Source organism: Branchiostoma lanceolatum, chromosome 15 (assembly GCF_035083965.1).
Source record: "Branchiostoma lanceolatum isolate klBraLanc5 chromosome 15, klBraLanc5.hap2, whole genome shotgun sequence".
In the NCBI taxonomy this organism is placed as follows: Eukaryota; Metazoa; Chordata; class Leptocardii; order Amphioxiformes; family Branchiostomatidae; genus Branchiostoma; species Branchiostoma lanceolatum.
The window spans coordinates 5,010,212-5,029,947 of NC_089736.1; the positions used below are offsets into that span (position 1 = coordinate 5,010,212).

The 19,736-nt window shown below is 43.0% G+C and overlaps 3 protein-coding genes across 3 annotated transcripts in view; all 3 read right to left on the reverse strand.

Moving 5' to 3' along the window:
- Nucleotides 1-19,736, reverse strand: part of LOC136449297 (DNA polymerase epsilon catalytic subunit A-like) — a 40,037-nt gene that overhangs the window by 14,062 nt on the left and 6,239 nt on the right. The window contains exons 8-31 of the mRNA XM_066449277.1: nucleotides 19,474-19,581; nucleotides 19,118-19,228; nucleotides 18,707-18,792; nucleotides 18,358-18,413; nucleotides 17,846-17,909; nucleotides 17,418-17,550; nucleotides 16,831-16,944; nucleotides 16,042-16,254; nucleotides 15,446-15,682; nucleotides 14,678-14,780; nucleotides 13,922-14,166; nucleotides 13,020-13,216; nucleotides 12,482-12,574; nucleotides 11,568-11,706; nucleotides 11,144-11,239; nucleotides 10,618-10,881; nucleotides 9,787-9,912; nucleotides 9,215-9,303; nucleotides 8,412-8,514; nucleotides 8,032-8,112; nucleotides 7,652-7,780; nucleotides 6,853-7,092; nucleotides 6,030-6,242; nucleotides 200-420 (exon numbers count right to left, since the gene is read on the reverse strand). Coding sequence (XP_066305374.1) covers nucleotides 200-420; nucleotides 6,030-6,242; nucleotides 6,853-7,092; nucleotides 7,652-7,780; nucleotides 8,032-8,112; nucleotides 8,412-8,514; nucleotides 9,215-9,303; nucleotides 9,787-9,912; nucleotides 10,618-10,881; nucleotides 11,144-11,239; nucleotides 11,568-11,706; nucleotides 12,482-12,574; nucleotides 13,020-13,216; nucleotides 13,922-14,166; nucleotides 14,678-14,780; nucleotides 15,446-15,682; nucleotides 16,042-16,254; nucleotides 16,831-16,944; nucleotides 17,418-17,550; nucleotides 17,846-17,909; nucleotides 18,358-18,413; nucleotides 18,707-18,792; nucleotides 19,118-19,228; nucleotides 19,474-19,581 — 3,461 coding nt within the window. The remainder of the gene's footprint in view (nucleotides 1-199; nucleotides 421-6,029; nucleotides 6,243-6,852; nucleotides 7,093-7,651; nucleotides 7,781-8,031; nucleotides 8,113-8,411; nucleotides 8,515-9,214; nucleotides 9,304-9,786; nucleotides 9,913-10,617; nucleotides 10,882-11,143; nucleotides 11,240-11,567; nucleotides 11,707-12,481; nucleotides 12,575-13,019; nucleotides 13,217-13,921; nucleotides 14,167-14,677; nucleotides 14,781-15,445; nucleotides 15,683-16,041; nucleotides 16,255-16,830; nucleotides 16,945-17,417; nucleotides 17,551-17,845; nucleotides 17,910-18,357; nucleotides 18,414-18,706; nucleotides 18,793-19,117; nucleotides 19,229-19,473; nucleotides 19,582-19,736) is intronic.
- On the reverse strand, nucleotides 830-1,950 carry LOC136449299 (uncharacterized). The gene has a single exon (XM_066449279.1). It carries the CDS (start codon nucleotides 1,948-1,950, stop codon nucleotides 1,171-1,173), a length of 780 nt encoding a protein of 259 aa, XP_066305376.1. The 3' UTR covers nucleotides 830-1,170.
- LOC136449298 (uncharacterized) lies at nucleotides 2,001-3,830 on the reverse strand. Its single transcript, XM_066449278.1, has one exon. The coding sequence runs from the start codon at nucleotides 3,828-3,830 to the stop codon at nucleotides 2,001-2,003; it is 1,830 nt and encodes a 609-aa protein (XP_066305375.1).

Sequence of the window (19,736 nt, forward strand, 5' to 3'; positions counted from 1 at the left end):
TGTGTATTTAGCCAATCACAATGGGTAATCCCTACTCTTCTGATGGGATCTTTCACGTGCAGAGCTTTGATGCTTGAGGCTCATGCCTGAAGCTCACCATCCGAAATGATGAATGCAACCCGAAGTTCGAAGATCTTGTCTCTCCTAAAATATTTACAGTTTCTTTTATGAAATAAAGAGCAATAAAAAAGAACCCCACCTGTAAGTTTCTTCAGGGACAGAGTACTCATACAGGTTGTAGACAGGGTTGGATCTGGGGAGGGTACGGTTGGCCTTCCGCCACACACCGCCCTCGCTGTCCTCTTTAGGCACGCGCTGGTTCACGTAGAATATCCGCGGCACGTTGAGTCGGATCCCGTGTAGATCGTTACCAATCAGGGCCCAGAGTTTGAACTGGCCTGGTGTGGCTGTCTCCATCAACTGATAGTAGTAGGAACACAAGTAATGAACAAAAATAATAAAATAGAATAAAGGGGGCCACAAATCACACAAAAAGTACAATCAAGTAAAGGTTTAAGACCTAACTGTTTTTTTGACTGTCTTGTTTTATTCATTATTGCAAATTTCTTGCTGATTCTGTCTTTTGCATTTTTCTCACTGACTTTCATAAGGCAACAGATGTGCACATAGCAGGAAACTGTAGACAGGAAATGAGACAACCTATTCTAGCATGTTTCTGGGACCTTTGACCTAACTTCCAGTCAGTGTCCTGACATATCGGAGCATGTGGAAACTAGCCACTCTACTGCATTCAAATAATTGGAGATTATGCTAAGATGTACTTACCATCTGACGTATAATCGAGATTATACATCATGTGAGAACCTTGTTCAAAGTACCTTATGCAGTAGTTCCACTGCGGGTCGCTAGGCGGTGCACATATACAAAGCAATACGCAAAGCACTATGGTACCTTACGTGACGTCACCCTTCTATCGTCGCCATTTTGACGAAGTGTGAGAAAGGTGTAATAGATGTGCTGTCCCACTCGGGAGGGTGTGGAACAGTGAAACTGGTTACACTATAACCTAAAGAAAAAACATGGGGTGGGAAGTATGCTTGAACAAGGTTCTCACATGATGTATAATCTCGATTATACGTCAGATGGTAAGTACATCTTAGCATAATCTCCAATTATACCTCATAAGGTTCGAACCTTGTTCAAAGTACCTTATGCAGACTCCAGAGCCGTGGACAGCACAGCATGCCCAAAGGCGGAACGGTCCATGTCCGTCTCCCGTCGGTAGAACTTCTGGAAGGTGGACTCCCTGGACCAATCTGCAGCCTTCAGGATGTTGGTCAGAGACACTCCGGCCGCTGCTGCTGCTGAAGTGGACGCCCCTCTTGTAGAGTGAGCTGAATAGGTAGACACGTCTACGCCTGCTAGTTCTAGGACTGTCTTAATCCATCTAGCAATAGTTGTAGACCCCACCGGCCTGTGGGGCCGCCTGTATGATAGGAATAGCTTCTCTCCCCCCCCTTCTTTCCCCCGAAAGGGGGAGGTTCTTCTCAAGTATTCCTTAAGGTATACCACGATACACAAACGCCTGTCCTGAGGAAAGGCTGGCCAGAAACAGGTTCTAGACGGCTTGTTTTGGCTAGAAGTCTTTAGAATAGTATGGACTTTCCAAGAAAAACCATTCCAATGTTTGGTCATGAATTTCAAATCAAGTGCAGCCAGGGTCTGACCTCTGTCTGCTGACACCAAGGCTGCCAAGGTTACAAGTTTAAGGGTAAGCTGCTTCAGACTGAGGCTATTAGCTGGGCAACAGTGCTGCAAATACGTCAGCACCTGACTAACGTCCCAGGTTTCAATATACCTCGGGCATGGGGGCCTACGATGAAAAACACCTTTTAGGAGCTTGGTTACTAGAGGGTGACTGCCTATGTTGCACCTATCAATTGGGAGGTGAACTGACGATATGGCAGAACGTGCTACACCAATAGACATATACTCATAGCCCTTGCTGAATAGATCTGCTAAGTATTCTATGACACTCTCTACAGGCCCTGAAACGGGATCGACACCCCTGCGATCACACCAGCTACACCATCGTCCCCAAGATGATTGATACTGTCGAGAGGTACTCTCTCTCCAGGCTGACAAGATGAGCTCTGAAGCTCCTGAAGAAAGGCCTCGACCTTGCAACTGTCGCCTGATACAGGCCACACGGCTAGCTTCAGACGTGGGAACAACGGGTGATGCTCCTTGTTGTGTGGCAGAAACAACAGATCCCGCCTGTGGGGGAGGAGGGTTGGCCTGTCGTACAGCATGTGAAGGAGCTTGGGGTACCATGCTTGTGCTCTCCAAACTGGTGCTACTAGCATCACTGTCGCATGATCCGTCTGAACTTTCCTGAGGACTCTGAACACTAGACTGAATGGAGGGAAGGCATAGGCCAGACCTAGCTGATACCAATCCATGTCTAGGGCATTCACTGCTACTGCCATGGGGTCGGGACGCCATGCTACGAACCTCGGCAGTTGAGCATTCAGGCGCGACGCAAAGAGGTCTATGGTGAGAGAAAAATCTGTCTGAGCATTGATCTGCAGAAACACTGACCTGTCTAGCTGCCATTCTGTCTTGTCCTGAAATACTCGGGAGCAGGAATCTGCTTCCGTAATGTCCAGACCTGGGAGGTGACTGGCAGAAAGCATTAAACCCTTCTGTAGTGCCCAATGCCATATTTCTAGTGCTAGGGCTGCTAGTGTTGGGGACTTCGTCCCCCCCATACGGTTTATGTAGGCAACTGCTGTTGTATTGTCCAGCTTCAGGAGAACGTGATGATCCTGCTTTGATGCAAAGGATTTCAGTGCAAGGAAGGCTGCCTGGAGTTCTAGCCAGTTTATGTGGTTCCCTGCCTCTAGCTGGGACCAACGACCCCCGGTTCTCTGGCCATTGCAACATGCCCCCCACCCTTGAAGGGACGCATCGGAAAAGATAGTCAAATCTGTGGGAACGAAGACCCTTCGTCCGTTGACCCCGCGAACGTGGTTGACCCACCACTGGAGGTCGTCTTTCGCCGGAGGGGATAGGCTGGTTATTGAGTCGAAAGAACCTTCCCGTTCTAATGCCTGATTTAGTAGAGTTTGCAGTGCCCTGTAATGCAGGGGAGCTTGCATGATAGCCTGTCTTGTAGATTCTAGCAGGCCTATAACACTTGCCAGGTGTCTGGCTGACATAGTTCGAAGAGAAAGACAATGCTGACATTCTTCCTCGACCTTGACCACTTTCGCTTCTGGGAGTGAAAGTGTCATTGATTGTGAGTCCAGAATGAAACCTAGAAAAGTTACCACTTGTGATGGCACTAGCCGGGATTTTTCTAAGTTCAGCACGAAGCCCAGAGTCTCCAAAAGGTCCCTGGCTACTGCGATATGTGCCAGACATTGCTCTGGTGACCTCGCTAGAATTATTAGATCGTCTAAGTAGATCACTATTAGAAGGCCCTGCTTTCTCAGAATCGCAACGACCGGGCGCAAGACCTTCGTGAAAACCCTGGGCGCCGTGGTCAACCCGAACGGGAGACATTGGAACTCCCAGAGTTGGTTCCTCCAAGAGAAGCGAAGAAATTTGCGGTCTTGTAGCCAAATAGGAATTGTGAAGTAAGCATCCTTCAGATCTAAAGTTACCATGTAATCCCCTTGCCTCCAGAGCTCCTTTACGAGCTCTAGACTCTCGAATTTGCAATGTTCCTTTTGCACAAACGTGTTCAACCGCTTTAAATTTATTACAGGCCTCATCCCCCCTGATGACTTTGGAACTAGAAAAATGCTCGAAATGAATTGACCCTCGCAAGGTTCCACCGGAACCACAGCCCCTTTTAATACCATGTTCCGAACTTCCTCGTCTACGTTCGCCCATCCTGAGGGCCTTAAGCGCGTTACTGGCTGAAAAAACTGAAAAGGAGTGGTCTCCCACGGTATACGATAGCCCCGGACCGTCTGAAGGACCCACTCGTCGGGAGTGATTTTCTCCCAATTCTGAACAAAAAATTGTGTCCTCCCCGCATGTCGGAGAGGGGACAAAAGAAAATTTTGTGGGGCTAGAGAGCTTAGAGATACTACTTGTTGTTCTTGTAGTTGTTGGGGCCTTTTGACCCCTGTTTGTTCTGAAACCCCGAGGTTTTATTGTACCCGGAGCCGGAGGAGTTATCGGGCTTAAAGTTGTAGCTGCGAAAGGAACGGTTGTACGGTACCCTTGGTGCAACTTTATTACCACGGAATTTGTACCCGCTTCCGCGGGGGCTAGGCTTAGACGCTTTAGCAGGCTGGGGGTAGGCTTTATTCAAGGAGCGCTTTGCCTGATCTAAGGCAGTCAATTTCTCGACAAAAGCATCACCAAACAAGTGTTTAGAGGCACAGGCTGGAAGGTCAGATTTAATCATGTTCTTGACCTCTGGCTTCATTTCTTTGCTACAGGCCTCCCTCCTAACTTGAGTGAGGGAAAAAGAAGCAGTGCCCAGTGCTACCAGGGTGCTTTCAACTGATTTTGAGACAGCATTTGGGTCCAAAGGACTATCTGAACCTTTAATAGCGGCTAACAATTCGACTAGTGGGTGTGCAGCAAACAACATAACATCCTGTATATCTTTCAGGAATTTATCATTAGCGATCGTGGTAGAATTAACCATGGCATTAACAACTGCGCTCAGTTCTGGGGCTTTAAGAATGCATTGTAGTTTTTCTGGTGTAGGGAGTAATTCTTTCCTCTCTTTCAGTTGAGTATAGGATAGTTTGTGAGAAAAAACATCCTGCAAGAAAGACTTTATCTCATCCGGCACATCCCACTGTTTAGCCGTATCTGCCGCAAAAGGATTATCAAAGGACAAAGCCTTACCTGCCTCCACGTCTGAGCCTAGCTCCACAAGTGAGGGGTCATCCTCAGAGATTTCCCCGTCCTCCAAGCCTTCCGGCTCGGTAGCGACTGGGCGGCTGTCATGGCTGCCGCCGGGAGTGACCGTGTGTGGTCCCTCTGGCGCTAGGTTTTCTCGTAACCACCGCAGAAAACCAGTGGAGTCAAAGCCGGGCAGCTTGTCGAAAGGGTTTCCCAATCCGGGATTCTCTCGGGTTTTAGGGGGAGAGGCGTTGTTGACGGGGTCCAGGTGTGGCATCCCGCCGTCCGGGTGTTTACTAGTATCATGGCCAACCGGCACATGTACGGGCATGCTAGCACTTGTGCCGCTGCCTCCGGCCGCCTCAGATGGCCCTCCCGTGGCCAAATTCCCCTGTGGTGCCGGCGGGTCCTTCTGGGCCCGCTCTGCCTCGGTAGCCGGTTTATTCGGCAGTGCGACCAGGAACTTCTCCCGCCGTATGTCGCTAGTGCGTGAAGACGCATGCTTGGACTCTCGGACATTAGTCTCCGAGTCAGATAGCGAAGCCACGTGCTTCGACTTCTTCTTCCTTTTCCCTCCTTTTAGCTGCTCAGACATCGCTAGCGAATACAGGAGGTGTATAGGCTCGAACAAAAAGAAAAAAACTCGAAAAGAAACGCCAAAAAAGAGGCGCGAGCGAGCCCAGAAAATGTGCGACCGCTTGCACAACAACACAAGGAAAAATGGCGACGATAGAAGGGTGACGTCACGTAAGGTACCATAGTGCTTTGCGTATTGCTTTGTATATGTGCACCGCCTAGCGACCCGCAGTGGAACTACTGCATAAGGTACTTTGAACAAGGTTCGAACCTTATGAGGTATAACTACAGACATACAAGCAAACAAACACACAGATCCACCGAAAACAAAACCTCCATACACGGTGGTAACAAAATTGTGATATAAAAGGACGCCTCATCATCAAACAGTTTGAAGATCTCATTCCTCCATAGAATGTTTTTTCCACAAAAATCGATTCCGAACCATGCTTTTAATCAGATAGAATTAATAAAAGGGAATAATAATTCAGATCCGACTCTTTTTAGATACACACCTTGACTGATACAGGAAATCAAAGACCTCGTAGAGAAAACATGAGTCTTGCCTAAACATTGAAGATCTTTATAAGAAAAAAAGAGAAAAAAAAGAAAGTCTTCACCTGAACGATCTGCCAGGGCATGTCCATCATAGAACGTGCCGTTTTGCGGAGGAACCCGCCGAGTCCGGTACTCGGCCTGCTCCTGATGACCGCGCCCGATGTCTCTCCGTCGTCGAGTCTACGCCGTTTGTCCTGTCGTTTCCTGGCGTCTCGCTGCTTCGCTTGAAGCTTCCATTTTCTCTTGTGGTAGTCAAGCCACTTCAGTTTCTCTTCCTGTGGTTATGATTGGGTGAACAAGTCTACTTTCAACATTCTTAAATTGGGCAACATTGTTTTATAAAAGGGTGACATTTGCTTCTTGTTATGATAGAGTGAAAAATATTTTCAACTTTCTAAAGTTAAATTCAATTGGGCAACATATTCTTTTAAAAGGATGACATTTCATCTTTTGTGTTGTAACAAGTTAGAGTTTGAAGATCTAAAAATTCTGTGAAATATTGAGAGTTTCTTGTATGTCTTGTTTAGTTTTAGTTTATCAATCATGGAAATAAGGTTAATTAATACTACATACTCGTATGTCCATTGATTACATCCTGTCACCCTACAGTGAAAGTGACTAGCATATGGAAAATCTATAAATGCAAAAGCAATATCTCCCTGTGAACTAGTACCCTCTTCCATTGACCCCATGACCTGGAATGTCTGTCAGCTGTCAGCCAAGGTTAATAAATGACTCATTTTACCATATACGGTGTACTACCTGTCACTCTCACAACTCTGACCTTTTACCCTTCACTTCCTGTCACTCTGTGTTAAGATATGAAATACAGTCAACTGAAAACAATACCTCCATACACTGAGGTAATAGATGATTCAAACAGACCTTTGAGTTTCCCAGCGGTGGTGGAGGACCGAGAATTTCTCTCCACGACTGTGTCAGTTCTAGTTCCTCCTGTGATTGGCTGACCCTGTCTTCTCCGCTGTCCCGTTTCCGTTTGTTGGACACGGCGACTGTTACGCCGTTGCTCGTTGTTCTGGGACCGGCCATGTCCTCCATGTCTGCGATGTCGTTACTTGTGCCATCGTTGCTGTTGTCACCATCTTCGAATGCAGTGTCCTCCTCCTAGAAAGATAAAAAGGACATTTAATATTGATGCAAGAAAGAGAGTCACAGTCAAACCTGTACAAACAACCACCTTTACATATGGACCATCTGAACAATATGACCACTTCTTGGTGGTCCCTAAGGGTCCGTTCACACTTGTGCGTATATTCAAGTCCGTATATGAGTTTGGTATTGACTTTTTTTGGTCTTAGGAAAAGTTTATAGCTGAAGAAGTCATTTTTTGGTTTGATAACCAGGCTGCACAACGGCGGGTCAAACTTAAAGTGAAAAAGAACTTGTCTTCTTCCAACCAACAAGATTAAAGCTTTGAACAGTTAAAGTAAAATATTAACTAGTAAACATTGCACAAGGTACAAAAGTAATAATTACAATATGATGTTGAAAATACTAGTGTCCTAATGCATTTCATTTTCACTGTGTTAAATTGTTCATTTTTTGGATCACTTTGGCCAAAATCTATTCCAATAAAGGCAACAGAATCCAAACATACCGACACTACTTTTTTTCCTTTATTTTCAGGACTGAAATTGGAAACAGAAAATTTTTTTGGCCATACCTGTATCCTTTTCTTGGGAAGGGGAGCGAACATCTCACTGATTCTCTGTTGCTTGAAGACGTCATTCTTCTCCAGCAGCTTCTTGTGGAGCCAATCAGGATGAGCGACTCTGGGCACTGGGTTCTTCACCTGTGGTTGGATGTGTCAAGGAAGCTGATTGGCTGACATAAACTTTCAAAATGTTGACAGAGGCTGTAATAAAGTTTGAATAACCTTGTCATTGCTAAGGACTCCCCATACACAAAATTAAAGTTGGAAACGGTAAAGTCAGTATAGTAGGGAAAGGGTTAAACAAGAATATTACATTTTTCATCATCATTTCTTTGCAAACACCACAAGAGCCCCCTAACAACTGAGAAGTGAACTGCACATGCACAAACCTGCTGTAGTGCTGCAGGGATAGTGATGATTTTCTGAATGGTGTTTCCCAGCCTCTCTATGTAGTACCCCCAGTCAAGGATCTGAGGAAAAAATACAGTAACAGTGCAGTTTCTGATAACATTCAACCATTATATAAGTAATACTCAATAAACGTTTGTACAAAATATACACCTTTTTGATGTTAGTGAACATTGAAACTTACAAATCATACTTCTACATGTAGTTTTTAATTTCTACTTCCAGGTAATCAATTCAATTTATATATAGATTAAATCAATAGATTCAATTTATATCTACACATGACACCACATGTACATAAAAAACTACAGAAAAATTAATATATCAAGACTAAAACTGATTTTTCTACCAGACCACCTACATTTCTGATGTCAAAGTCTGAGATGGCATTTGACTTGAGCCACTTCTTCAGGTAGTGTTTCTTCACACTGGGCTCAGCCTGGAAGATGGCTAGAGGGATGGCTCTAATGGTGGAAAAAGAAAGCATAATGTTAAGGCACAAATAGTATTCCAAAGGAGGGTATACGGCTTTGGGAAACAAAAAATCAAAGATGTCATACCTCCGCAAAACATCGGAGCATAGCGAGTATCAAACATGGAACCTATTGGCTCTGAGCCCAATGCTAAAACTGTTACGACACACTTATCCAATACAGGGAATGAGATAACCTATTCTGGGACCTTTGACCTAACTTCCTGCCAGTGTGCCCAGCATGCCTAGCGTGTGGAAACCATGCAGCCATTTTGATCTCAAATTCGACATCCATCTCCTGTCAGTTACACCATTTTCTCCCAACTCACTTCTTGCCACAATAATGTATTCAAATCATTACCCCCCCCCCCTTCTCTACCTGATAACCACACAGAAACACCAAACTTCTACGGCCTACAGACACCACAAACATGGATGAAAGTCTGATTTTTCAACACAATACATTGTAAGACACAAGCAAACACTCAAATGGACACATCAAAATCAAAATCTATGTACACAGACTGAGGTAATAATGCAACACCCCTTTCTGATGAAGACTTTTGAATAAAAGGTGGAAACCGGTAAATCGTTGTCTCAGCCGTCATCCTTCAGACGTCCAATCGACAATGCAACACCCCTATAATTATAGTTTAACACATAAAATATAAATCACAATTTCTTGAGCTCACCTCTCGGTGACAGGGGCCCCGTCAGGTTTTCTGGAGATGATGAACCGACAACTCAGTCCCTTATCCTTCACCATCTGGTCTCCCAGGAACTGCAACATAAAAAAGAAAATTTTAGGACTAGTTGAAAAATTTCTTGGAAAGCGCTTTACTTTGTGTACTGAATAAGCACGTAAATGTTTTCATATCAAACATGTACTTGGGCCACAACTATACAGGTGTTCAAACCGGTCCATACTTTATGATACAGCCCGGGCTTCCCTAGTCGTTTCGAACGATTTGAACTCGAAATTCAAATACTGTATTCGGCCGTTTGAATTGTTACAACTTTCTTGTTAGAGGACACAAAACTCTCTCAACTTCTAGTGCATTTTGCATGTGTGTTCCAGGTGGGTAGGACATAAATAAAATACGACACTGTGTATTCTGCATCACCCTCGGTCCCGGCCCTCCCGTGGGTCGCATCACACTTTGGCCTTTGGGCAAACTGACCCACGGTTGGGCTGGTACTTCGGGCGATACGGAATACTGTACACCATGTTGTATTCTAACTTTACTAAGAAGGCAGTTCTGACCTCGGCCAGCCTCTTGGCGGTACTGATAGAGGTTGACTTCTGTTCTCCGTAATCCTCCAGTTTCCGCGACATGCTGCGATTCTCGGAGATCAGGTTGAACAACTCCTCGTCCGGCATGTCACAGGCCTGGCAGGAACAACAGAAAACAATAATGAATTTCAAGCCCTGCAATATAAAATGTATAACAGCAAAAGCTGTCTTTCTTTCCTTCATTCACTCATACTTTTAACATTATGACAACAGTAAGTCTGTCCTGTAATATGTTTTTTCTTTAGATATTCAAAACTTATGCCTTTGATTTCTCACAAGGTTTGAAATCTATTTTTCAGATTACACGTAGGTGCAAAAGATGCAAAAGGCCTAAAGATTTAGGTGCACGAGAAAACGGTTTGGGTGCACAACATAGGATAGAAAAGAATGTCTGCAAAACATAATTACAAATCTAACTGCCTGTCTTCAGAACTGAAATATGAGATGCTAACTTCAAAAACAAATAGTACAAAAAGGTTATAGTATTTTCTTCTGGCATGTGTTAAGATTATTTTTTATACTAGTGCACAATACAAATATTTACTAGGTTCACTAGTGCACACAATTCTTAAAAATCAGGTGCACAGCTCTAACTTTGGGTGCATACGCAAATGCACCCAGTTTTTCGAGCCGTCTCATGTTGTTGTTTTTTTCACCACTTTATTCACCTCCACCAATTTTTACAACCAAGAACAAAATTAAGTTAAAATCATATCATCATACTAAAGTTGGAGCAATACTTGAAAGTAACATAACAGAAGTGATACAATTTTGTATACAAAAACTAACTAACAGTCTCACCTTGCTGAACAGCACGTCCAGCCAGTAGTCGGCCACGGTGGCGACAGACGAGTAGCACTCCTCCAACGACGACCCCTTCAAGAACGACTCAAACACCGACGACTGGAAGATCTTGATCAGCTGAAGCTCGCCGCGTCGCTTCACCTCAAACCCCTTCAGCTCGGCCAGCGTACCATCGAAGTTGAACACGGCGTATCTCTTCTTTAGTTTCTTCCCCTCTTCTTTGGACGCCGGTAACACCATGGCCAAGTACGGACCGTCAACCTAAAATAGCAGAAGTGGGATTGTCAAATCATCCATGCATGACTATATTGTAACTCATACATTGTATACTGTTGTTGATAATATTTGATAGTTCTAACTGTAGGATAGATTAGCCTAACTTGTAGTATTGTTGTTAAATAGCTGTTGTCATACAATGTACCATGTACAATTGTTGAGAAATAAAGTTCACTCGTTTACTAAGGGCTCACTGAAAATATCTAGTTGGTGACATGATTACCCCTGGTTAAACAAAGAAACTCACCTCAAAGAAGATGGAGTTTTCGCTGCGCTGCTTGTACTCTAGAGTCCCCGGGTTGACCAGCTCTTGGTACTGGTGGTTTGTGAAGTCGTCCTTGACCTGTAGGTGGCAAGGTGGTGTTGTAGTTAGGGTCGTTGACTTGGAATCTAAAGGTTCTGGGTTCAAATCCGTAGCAGGCCCCAATGTTGTGACCTTGCTAATGGCACTTAACACCTACCACTTGCCAGGTAATCTATCATAAAACAGATCAAGAAGTCTGTCATTAGCATAATCTATATGAATTCATTATCTCTTTTTCCAAATCACATACAGGTTGTATGTTGCAAACAAATATCCTTCTTTAGGAAGCTAGTATTGTAGCATTTCCTCATTAGTTATGCAAATTATGTTAAAATTAACATAATCTAATCGAAGGTAGCAAACCAACCTGTATGTTGAGCATGGCCCCTGGGTAGGATATGGTGACTTTGGGCTTCTTGATGTTGGTGGTGTGTATGACGTAGTTCTCTGGGAAACTTGCAGGGAGGATGCACCAGATCCCGTCTGTGTCCAACTCAAGGGGCCGTCTGGGGTGAGGAAAATGTTGGAATCATCACTTTCATGTATACAATTTCATAGACGTTGGGCCTGTCCCTGGTGCTGAATAACATTCATACAGTTCAACATATATAGTTTCTGTAGGTACACAGCCTAATTTGAAGGCCCCTAACTTGCAGGGCGGGTGTACCAGATCCCGTCTGTGTCCAACTCAAGGGGCCGTCTGGGGTGGGGAAAAAGTTGGAATCATCACTTTCATGTATACAATTTCATAGATGTTGGACCTCTCCTTGGTGCTGAATAACATTCATACAGTTCAACATAGTTTCTGTAGGTACAGAGCTTTATTTGAAGGCCCCTAACTTGCAGGGCGGGTGCACCAGATACCGTCTGTGTCCAACTCAAGTGCACCTAGATACAGTAGTTGTATATTAGGTTAATGTACACAAATACATTTTCAGTACTTTTGTACACTAGTATACAGCACTTTCTTGACATTCAAGTGTCAGGAAAAAATCTTATATTACTTGTTTCAAGTTAGCTGAACAATTTTTGGTTTAAATTCATTTTTCATTTGGCTGTAGAATTTGGGTTCTACAATTAGGGGGGTATTAATTCCAAATTTGTAAAATACGCATTTCAAAATATGGTCTATCTAAGCACAGGAATCACAAAATTTGGGCAATGATGGTGCATATTTCAGCAAAAACTTCACGTTTGCGAAATAGTACAATGTATACCCAAAAATGAATTTTGAGCTTGCATCAATCATACGGTAAGGAAGAGATAAGTTATGAGTCTTACCCGATCTGCTCCACGAGTTCCCTGGCCTGGGTGATGATCCTGGCTCCAGTCAGACACACGATACCGGCCATCTCCATGGAGTACCAGCGTGCACTGCAAGGGGGCAGGCCAACATTTACAACAACAAGGCAATAAGAGATTTGCATCTCAAGCTAACAACTACTGTTATGGTACTGCAGGGAAAATTCTGGAACTTTATATCAGATTTCTATATAGCTGATATAACTGCCCTTCGGCATTACACAGGCATGCGGTGCGGCAGCAGCTTGTTCTTTTACACCATACGACCTGTCACACCTAACCTTTGCACATCTAACTGTAAGTGTTGTTTAAAGCTATCTAGTAAAGATGATCCTACAGCAATTGGTGGCAAAGAGTTCTATTCTAGGAAACAACCAATTTTTGAACACAATTTTTCTGGGTTGATAACTCTGGTACTCGGAGGCAAGACTATTTCTTGTTTTTTATTTCAGAACTGGTACTAGCTACTTAGACAGCAATCTCCTTGTCTAAAGCAAAACATGGAAAAAAAACTTACCCCTTTCTCATGACATATCCATAGAAGGAGTTGAGAATGCACTTGTGAGCCAGCTGCAAGGAATCATACAGGATCTCCATTCCCCTGGCTCTCTTGATATCTGCAGCTTCGCCTTTCTTAAGGGCCTCTGCTACCTTCTTCTTCCACACCTTAAGAAGTCCCTTAAACTCGTATCTCCGATCGCGGAATGCCCGTACCTAGGGGTGGATACCCATACAGAAAATTCGGGTTCAGAGGTTCAGATCAGGTCTGGATATTATTATAGCAGTACGGTAGTACTTTGTCATATTTTGGTAACCGAGACACAAGTACAGGTCTCTGCTACAAATTATGTTCAAATTGTACCTTAGAATGATACACTTATTCCAATGTACAAACGACTAATATGCAGAAGGAAAATGGAGATGTTTGAAAACATGCAACATTCTAGTTTCGTTGAAACAACCGCTGAGCGATCGTGAAGGCTGTATATGTATACTGTGGCCCTACCCCCACTCCTCAGTGAATTCGGTCTGACCCAAAAAAGGAAAAAAAAAATCATTAAAAAAAACACATCAACAACCAACATCAACCAGTAAATGGTACCGACCAGGCTTTTAGCTAAAATTCATAGACCAAAACTTGAGTGGGGGACAAAGCTTTTTCAATGTGCTCTATGGATTAACAATTACTCGGTAGCTTTGCATGTCAATCAATAATCATGCTGCCATAGTGTCTGGTATGAGGGAAAAACCAACAGTTGCAGTGTGTTAGGGGGGAACACAATGTGCATGTGTATGTAATGTACCTTCAAAAAGAGGGCGTCTAATTACTTTGTTTTCTTAGGGTAGGTCGTCCAAAAGACGCCCTGACGCCCTGCTAGCTAATAGCCTGGTACCCACCCAACCTTACCCTACCCGTACCGTATCTACGTAGAAGGAGTTCTCCCGTTGGCAGATGGTAGTCTCGCGTTCCTCCACTCTCGTGACGTGAACTTTCTTGTAAGCCTTCTTGCAATAGTCGCCGAGTCGTTTCTTCTCTGCGGTGGCCTGTTCCTCTTTGTTGAGTTCGTGGAACGCCCGCGGACGACCTCCCGGTTTGAACGGCGGGAACTGCTCGTGTTCTAACTGCTGCTGGATGCGATGATACTCATTCCGACTGGCTGGCACTGTGAATAAAGATGATAGCATTTTATTACCTTTCAGCGTCATTTTATTACCTTTCAGTGTAATTTTATTACCTTTCAGCATCATTTTATCACCTTTATCAAGAAGGTTCTGTTCTCATGATTTTTAAGTGGTTGATAGCTCTTGTTAAAGCTTATTTTCATTTTTGGGCAGAGCTAAGAATTTCCTTTACATATACATCAAAGAGCGTGAGCAAAAAAACTGCAACAAAAATTTTTCATAACCCTAAACGAGTTGCTTTAAGTTTACGTCCTTCAAATTTCTTTGAGGTATTTTGCCCTCCAAGACTTTGGAGTATCAAAGGAGAAAAAACTTTTCTGGTGCTGATACTGTAAATTCTTCTATTTTTGGAGCTGATTTTTGGGAGGACTTCATTTTACAGTCCAGCAGTAATTCATTGGAAACGCATATTTGCAGTGTCTTGATTCCGTGTTGAGGTGAAAAAAGCAAAAATAAAACCACCGCAAATGTTTGGAGATTGTTGGTACTCACTGTACTCTCCCCTCCAAGTCCACTGCATCTGGCGCTGACAGGTGGCGCCGGGTTTGTTAAAGTCACAGGCTGCACAGGTCACCTCGTCTACCATGGCTGACGGCTGCAAACAAGATTAGAAAAATAAAATGTGTCATGATACATATGACATAGGCTTAGGAAAAAAATGTTGCGTTTCTGGTGACCCAAAAATAACTAGCAGCCTCTTCCATTGACCATTGTCTGATAAACGACTAGTTCTAACACCTCTGATCTGAACTCAACTTCCTGTCACTCCTGCAAGTCTGACCTTTGTAGAGACACCATACGTCCTACTTACAGTGTATTCAAATAACTACGGGCATAAAAGAAGATAACATCCGGACGCACCAAAAAATAGTCTCCATACATTTGTTTGTTCGTTTGTTCGTTCAGACCCTTGTGCAAAAAGCTGTAGTGCCTAATGGCACATAAGGCAGCAGCAAGTTTCCATGCTGTTTCAGTAGGGCATATTTCGACTAGGAGTTGTTGGTAGTCCTTCCCCTTTAACGTGCTTGAGGCACCTCCTTGAACATGAAACCACCATTTTATGTCACTTCCAAAAGACGGGTGAAGTCCCAACCGGGATGCCATTCCCAGGATTGAACTGCGGTCTCCCAGTTACCAACTAATTGGAACCAGGAGCTCAACTTAAGGCTATTACCAGTTGAACTACAGCCTCGGTACATGTTTGCAATAAATTGAACCCCAACAGCAGCTCTCAAGGAAAGGCCTTGAAAAGTTGCTTACCTGTAACCTGTTAGTGAGAATGATGTTTGGGTACATGGCGCCGACGTCAAGATGGTAGATGATGGGGTTCTCCAGTCGCGACGGCGTGTCGCGTAGTTCCGCCAGCTTCCGCTTGATGTCGTTGCACACCTCCTCGAAGTTTGTCACCTGGTCCACTGGGATGCCCTCTTCCTCTTCGATGCTGAACTTCATGGTTCGCTCAACTTTGTCCATCAGTTGTTGGAACGCTTCAGGAACCTAGTATTTGAGATCATGGCATTATAAACTTGATGATTGAAGTTATTGTGCTTTTGAAATATTTTGAAAGTTGCTGTGAAAAGATAACATGTAGTCCTCAGAAAATACAATGTCGTGACTTTGCCTCTGTTGTTCTTGTTGTTTTGTCTATTCTTTTTCCTGCCAGTCTGCAGGACCAAGTTTGGACCCAGGCCAAGCCAACCATACTATCCTGTCAACCTTCTCATCCTGCCAGTCTCCAGTTACACCTCCCTTATATCTTGCCAGTCTTCAGTTATACCATTTTCTGTCCCTACAATACCAAAATAACTACGGACACACACTCCATTCCCTTGTTATGGAAGTGAAAAGGACTGTACCATTCTGAATCTGCAGGGGAGGTCAGCCCTGAAGACCCCAGCCTCCAGGGACTCCACGTGGCCTCCCACGTACGTTTCCGAGTCCAGCACGTGGCCGTCGCCCGTCAGCTTGTTGAAGACGGCCTCTTGTTTGTTGGGAAACACGATATTGGCGTGGAAGGCCTGCACCATCAGCAAGGCTTCACATAACGTGCCAGAGCCTTTCCTTAACACCTTCAGAAGTAAATGCAAGGAAAATAATTATATGTTGTTGAAGTAATTCTTAACCTCTCCCTGCTGCCTGACTCTGTAACCAATAGAGAATTGGGTGCCAAACGGTTACTTCAGTGTGCTAAAGGTTAACAAAAAAGGTTAGAGGTCCTGGTATTTATGTCATACCTGGGCTGGGATTACATTCGATATGGGTGTTCCAGACTAGTCTATATTTTACCGTATTGCCTGGGCTTCAAAGTCATATTGTCCGGGGCTTCCATCGCATGATTCAAACACGCTCCGGTTGCACTGGTGTCAAATATTGAATACTGGATTTGGAGGTTGGAATCGATGTTGTTAAAAGTTTTTGTTCGAGGAAACAAAAGTTTCTCAAAATCATGGCCCATTTTGCATTGAAATATGTGTGCTTTCAGGTGGGTATGACAAAAATTAAATACAACACAGCATTCGGGCGATCTGACCTGTGGTCGGGCTGGTACCTTGGGTGATATTGAATACAACACAGTGTATTCAATCTATATATATATACAGAAAACATTAGATACACAAAATATAAACATATCAATGTATTCCTACCTCATCTGGTTCCATAGGGATGATGGTACAGAGAGCGAAGATGAAGGGGTGAACATACTTCATGTACAGGTAGTACGTGGCCACGGCATCTGACACTGAGTAGTTAGCCAGCACCTACAACAACAAGAGTTCAAAGAATTCACACCTCTGTGAAATATTTGGAGTTCCTCCATATCTTGTTTAATTGTAGTTTATCTATTATGTGAATAAGGTTTTGATCATTTCCTGTCACTGTCACATTATAGTGTGTGTGATCAACATAGATTAATATGGTAAATACATAACTGCGAAAACACAAACAGACAGACCAAAAACAATATATCAATATACACAAAGGCAACAAGAAGAGAAATTTGAAGACCAGAGTCAAAATTTCTCTGCATGTACATTTGTAAATGTGAAATAAAAAGCATTTCACTTTAAAAATGTAACTAAAAATAAATAACCAAATTTAGCCACAGCAAATTTAGATACTTACACAAAATTTAGATAGTTACTAATATATGACTACCTTCCTCCCTAACCCTGTAACTAAAACGATCACCTTGGTAGGAAGATGGTCAAAGACTTCAGGGTACATTTCTTACCTGTGGCTGCTCGTTGGCCATGCGGCACATCTCCTCTGGGTCAAGTTCAACGGGGTCATACCTCAACTTGGCCTTGGTGGTGGCCTTCAGGTTCTGACTCCCCACAGGTAGGTAACTGTCTCTTTTCACCCATCTGTAAAAATACATTTTAATCCAATCATTTCTGGGGGCAAATTCCCTACCCTAAAATAATTCTCCCGTAGTTCTAGTGCATACCTACACAACTTTTTCCTTACATCACAAGCTATCTACCACCAAAAAATCAAGACCATATAGTATGTTCAGGACATAAGATATAAAAACCAGAAGCTATGCTGCAGTACAAAGGTCACACACATTGGGGCAGTCCCAAACAGTGGTTGGATGCCCTGTCTATAAATCCTAGCTAAAAGCCTGCTGTATAATATAGAAGGAATGGACTACCTTACCTGAAGGCATCCATGTGAATGATGTGCCTACACTTGTATTCTCCTTGGTTGTCCTTCTGGAATCCTACCAAACAAACAAAAACAGGTCATATGTAAACAAGAAAAAAATATTCTGGTCTGACTGTCTGAGTATTGCTTTTAAGCCTAATACAGCCCCATGTGGTCCAATTGGACCCCAGGTATATATATAGTTTGAAGTGTTACTTGTTGAACATGTTCGATCCCAAAAAATATCCTTTCATGACTTATTAGATATCCACTATAACTTCTTTCAATTCTTTTTAACAAAGTTTGGCATTATATGGTGGAAGTTATTGGGGAAAGTCTGTGTTGAATCCGAGTGGAATATAAACAAAATGTACAATGATCAAAAACTGTAAAAAGAAACAAAATATAAGCGGACCCGGTCATTTTTCTACTACTTAGTCGCAAGAAATGTTGGGGCATATGAGGGTTAGTCATAAAAAATATGACCATAAGTGATCATACAAAACTATTTCTATAAAACTCACCAATTTCCTGAAACATGTCTATACCGTGGAAGGCCGCTCTGGCTTCAACAAAGGGCCTGGTGAGAAAAACAAAGAAATGTCAAGAAATAAAGTAGGTGAAACAATTTCCTTGTCCTAGAATGATGTTTACACTAACACCCCTGTCCTTGGTGCTGAATCACATTCACAAGTTATCTGTATCTGTATAACTGGTCAAGGCTCTGTCTTCCAACACCGTGCCCTAGACACAGTGCAAAACAACCCACTGCCCCTGCAGTCTTAAATGGCTATTGGACTTCCCTTAACTTTACCTATATTGTATACCTTTACCAAACCCTATATCATGAAATATGACACTATAGTAACCTACCAGTCGAACAGGTCTCCGTTGAAGGTTGCGATGATGTTGGGCCGTACTTCTTGGATGTGTTCAAAGAACCTCTGGATTGTGTGAATCTACAGACAGGATTTGAGCCAGTGTTAAGAATCATCTAATTTCTTTCTCCAAATTTAGATCAAACATTTCTATATCTATCTAGTACTACATCATATGCAGTTTACCGCTTATACTTAACCTTAACTGCAAATCTACTTTTTAGTAACTCAAATCTGCAAGAAAATAAACAAAACTTGTTGGATTCTGTTTTGAATTTTCATCACTCAGATGTCAGATCAAACAATTTCATGTCCCTTGCCAGCGGTCGACCAAAAAAGGGTTGGATGGTTTTTGCCAGGATCGGTTCGTAACCAGAAACATTTTTTTCCTTAGGTTTGACTGTACCTCGTCTGCTTCGTTGAAGATAATAAAGGGTCCCTCGTACTCAGGCTTGGGGGTGTACTCAAAATCATCCACATCTTCTGATACTATTTCTCTGTTAGTGATCAGGTAACCCTGAAAAATACAAACAAAACATGTAGAAGAAATAGGTAAAAAGTCACAAAAACTACTTGGATGTAAAAATGAGGGTATATGCATATTGAAAAATATGTCTATATTACTTCAATAAGATGCAAATTGATGACATAGCGAAAACCTCCTTTCCTGTTCTACTGTGAAATTATGTCCCTATAAAAATATATGAATCTACAGTATGTAGTTCGAATTTGCAGATGATTGAAGAAGGAAGCTCCACCCACCTGTCCGTCAATCATGTAGGAGATCATCATGATCTGGTCCGAGTCCGAATCAGGAAACTTCAGGGGAAGTTTTGTTGTCTCAATGTCATAGGCAAAGACGATCGGATCCTGAATAATCATATCAACAGTTATACATAAACATTTTTGAATAATAGAAAAGTCAATTCAAAAGACTGGGAAAGTGTGACAATGACAACCTAGCACAAAAGCCCATTGTGACAAGCTGGAAAAAATTGTCACAGGTTATTGTGTTAAAATTTGTT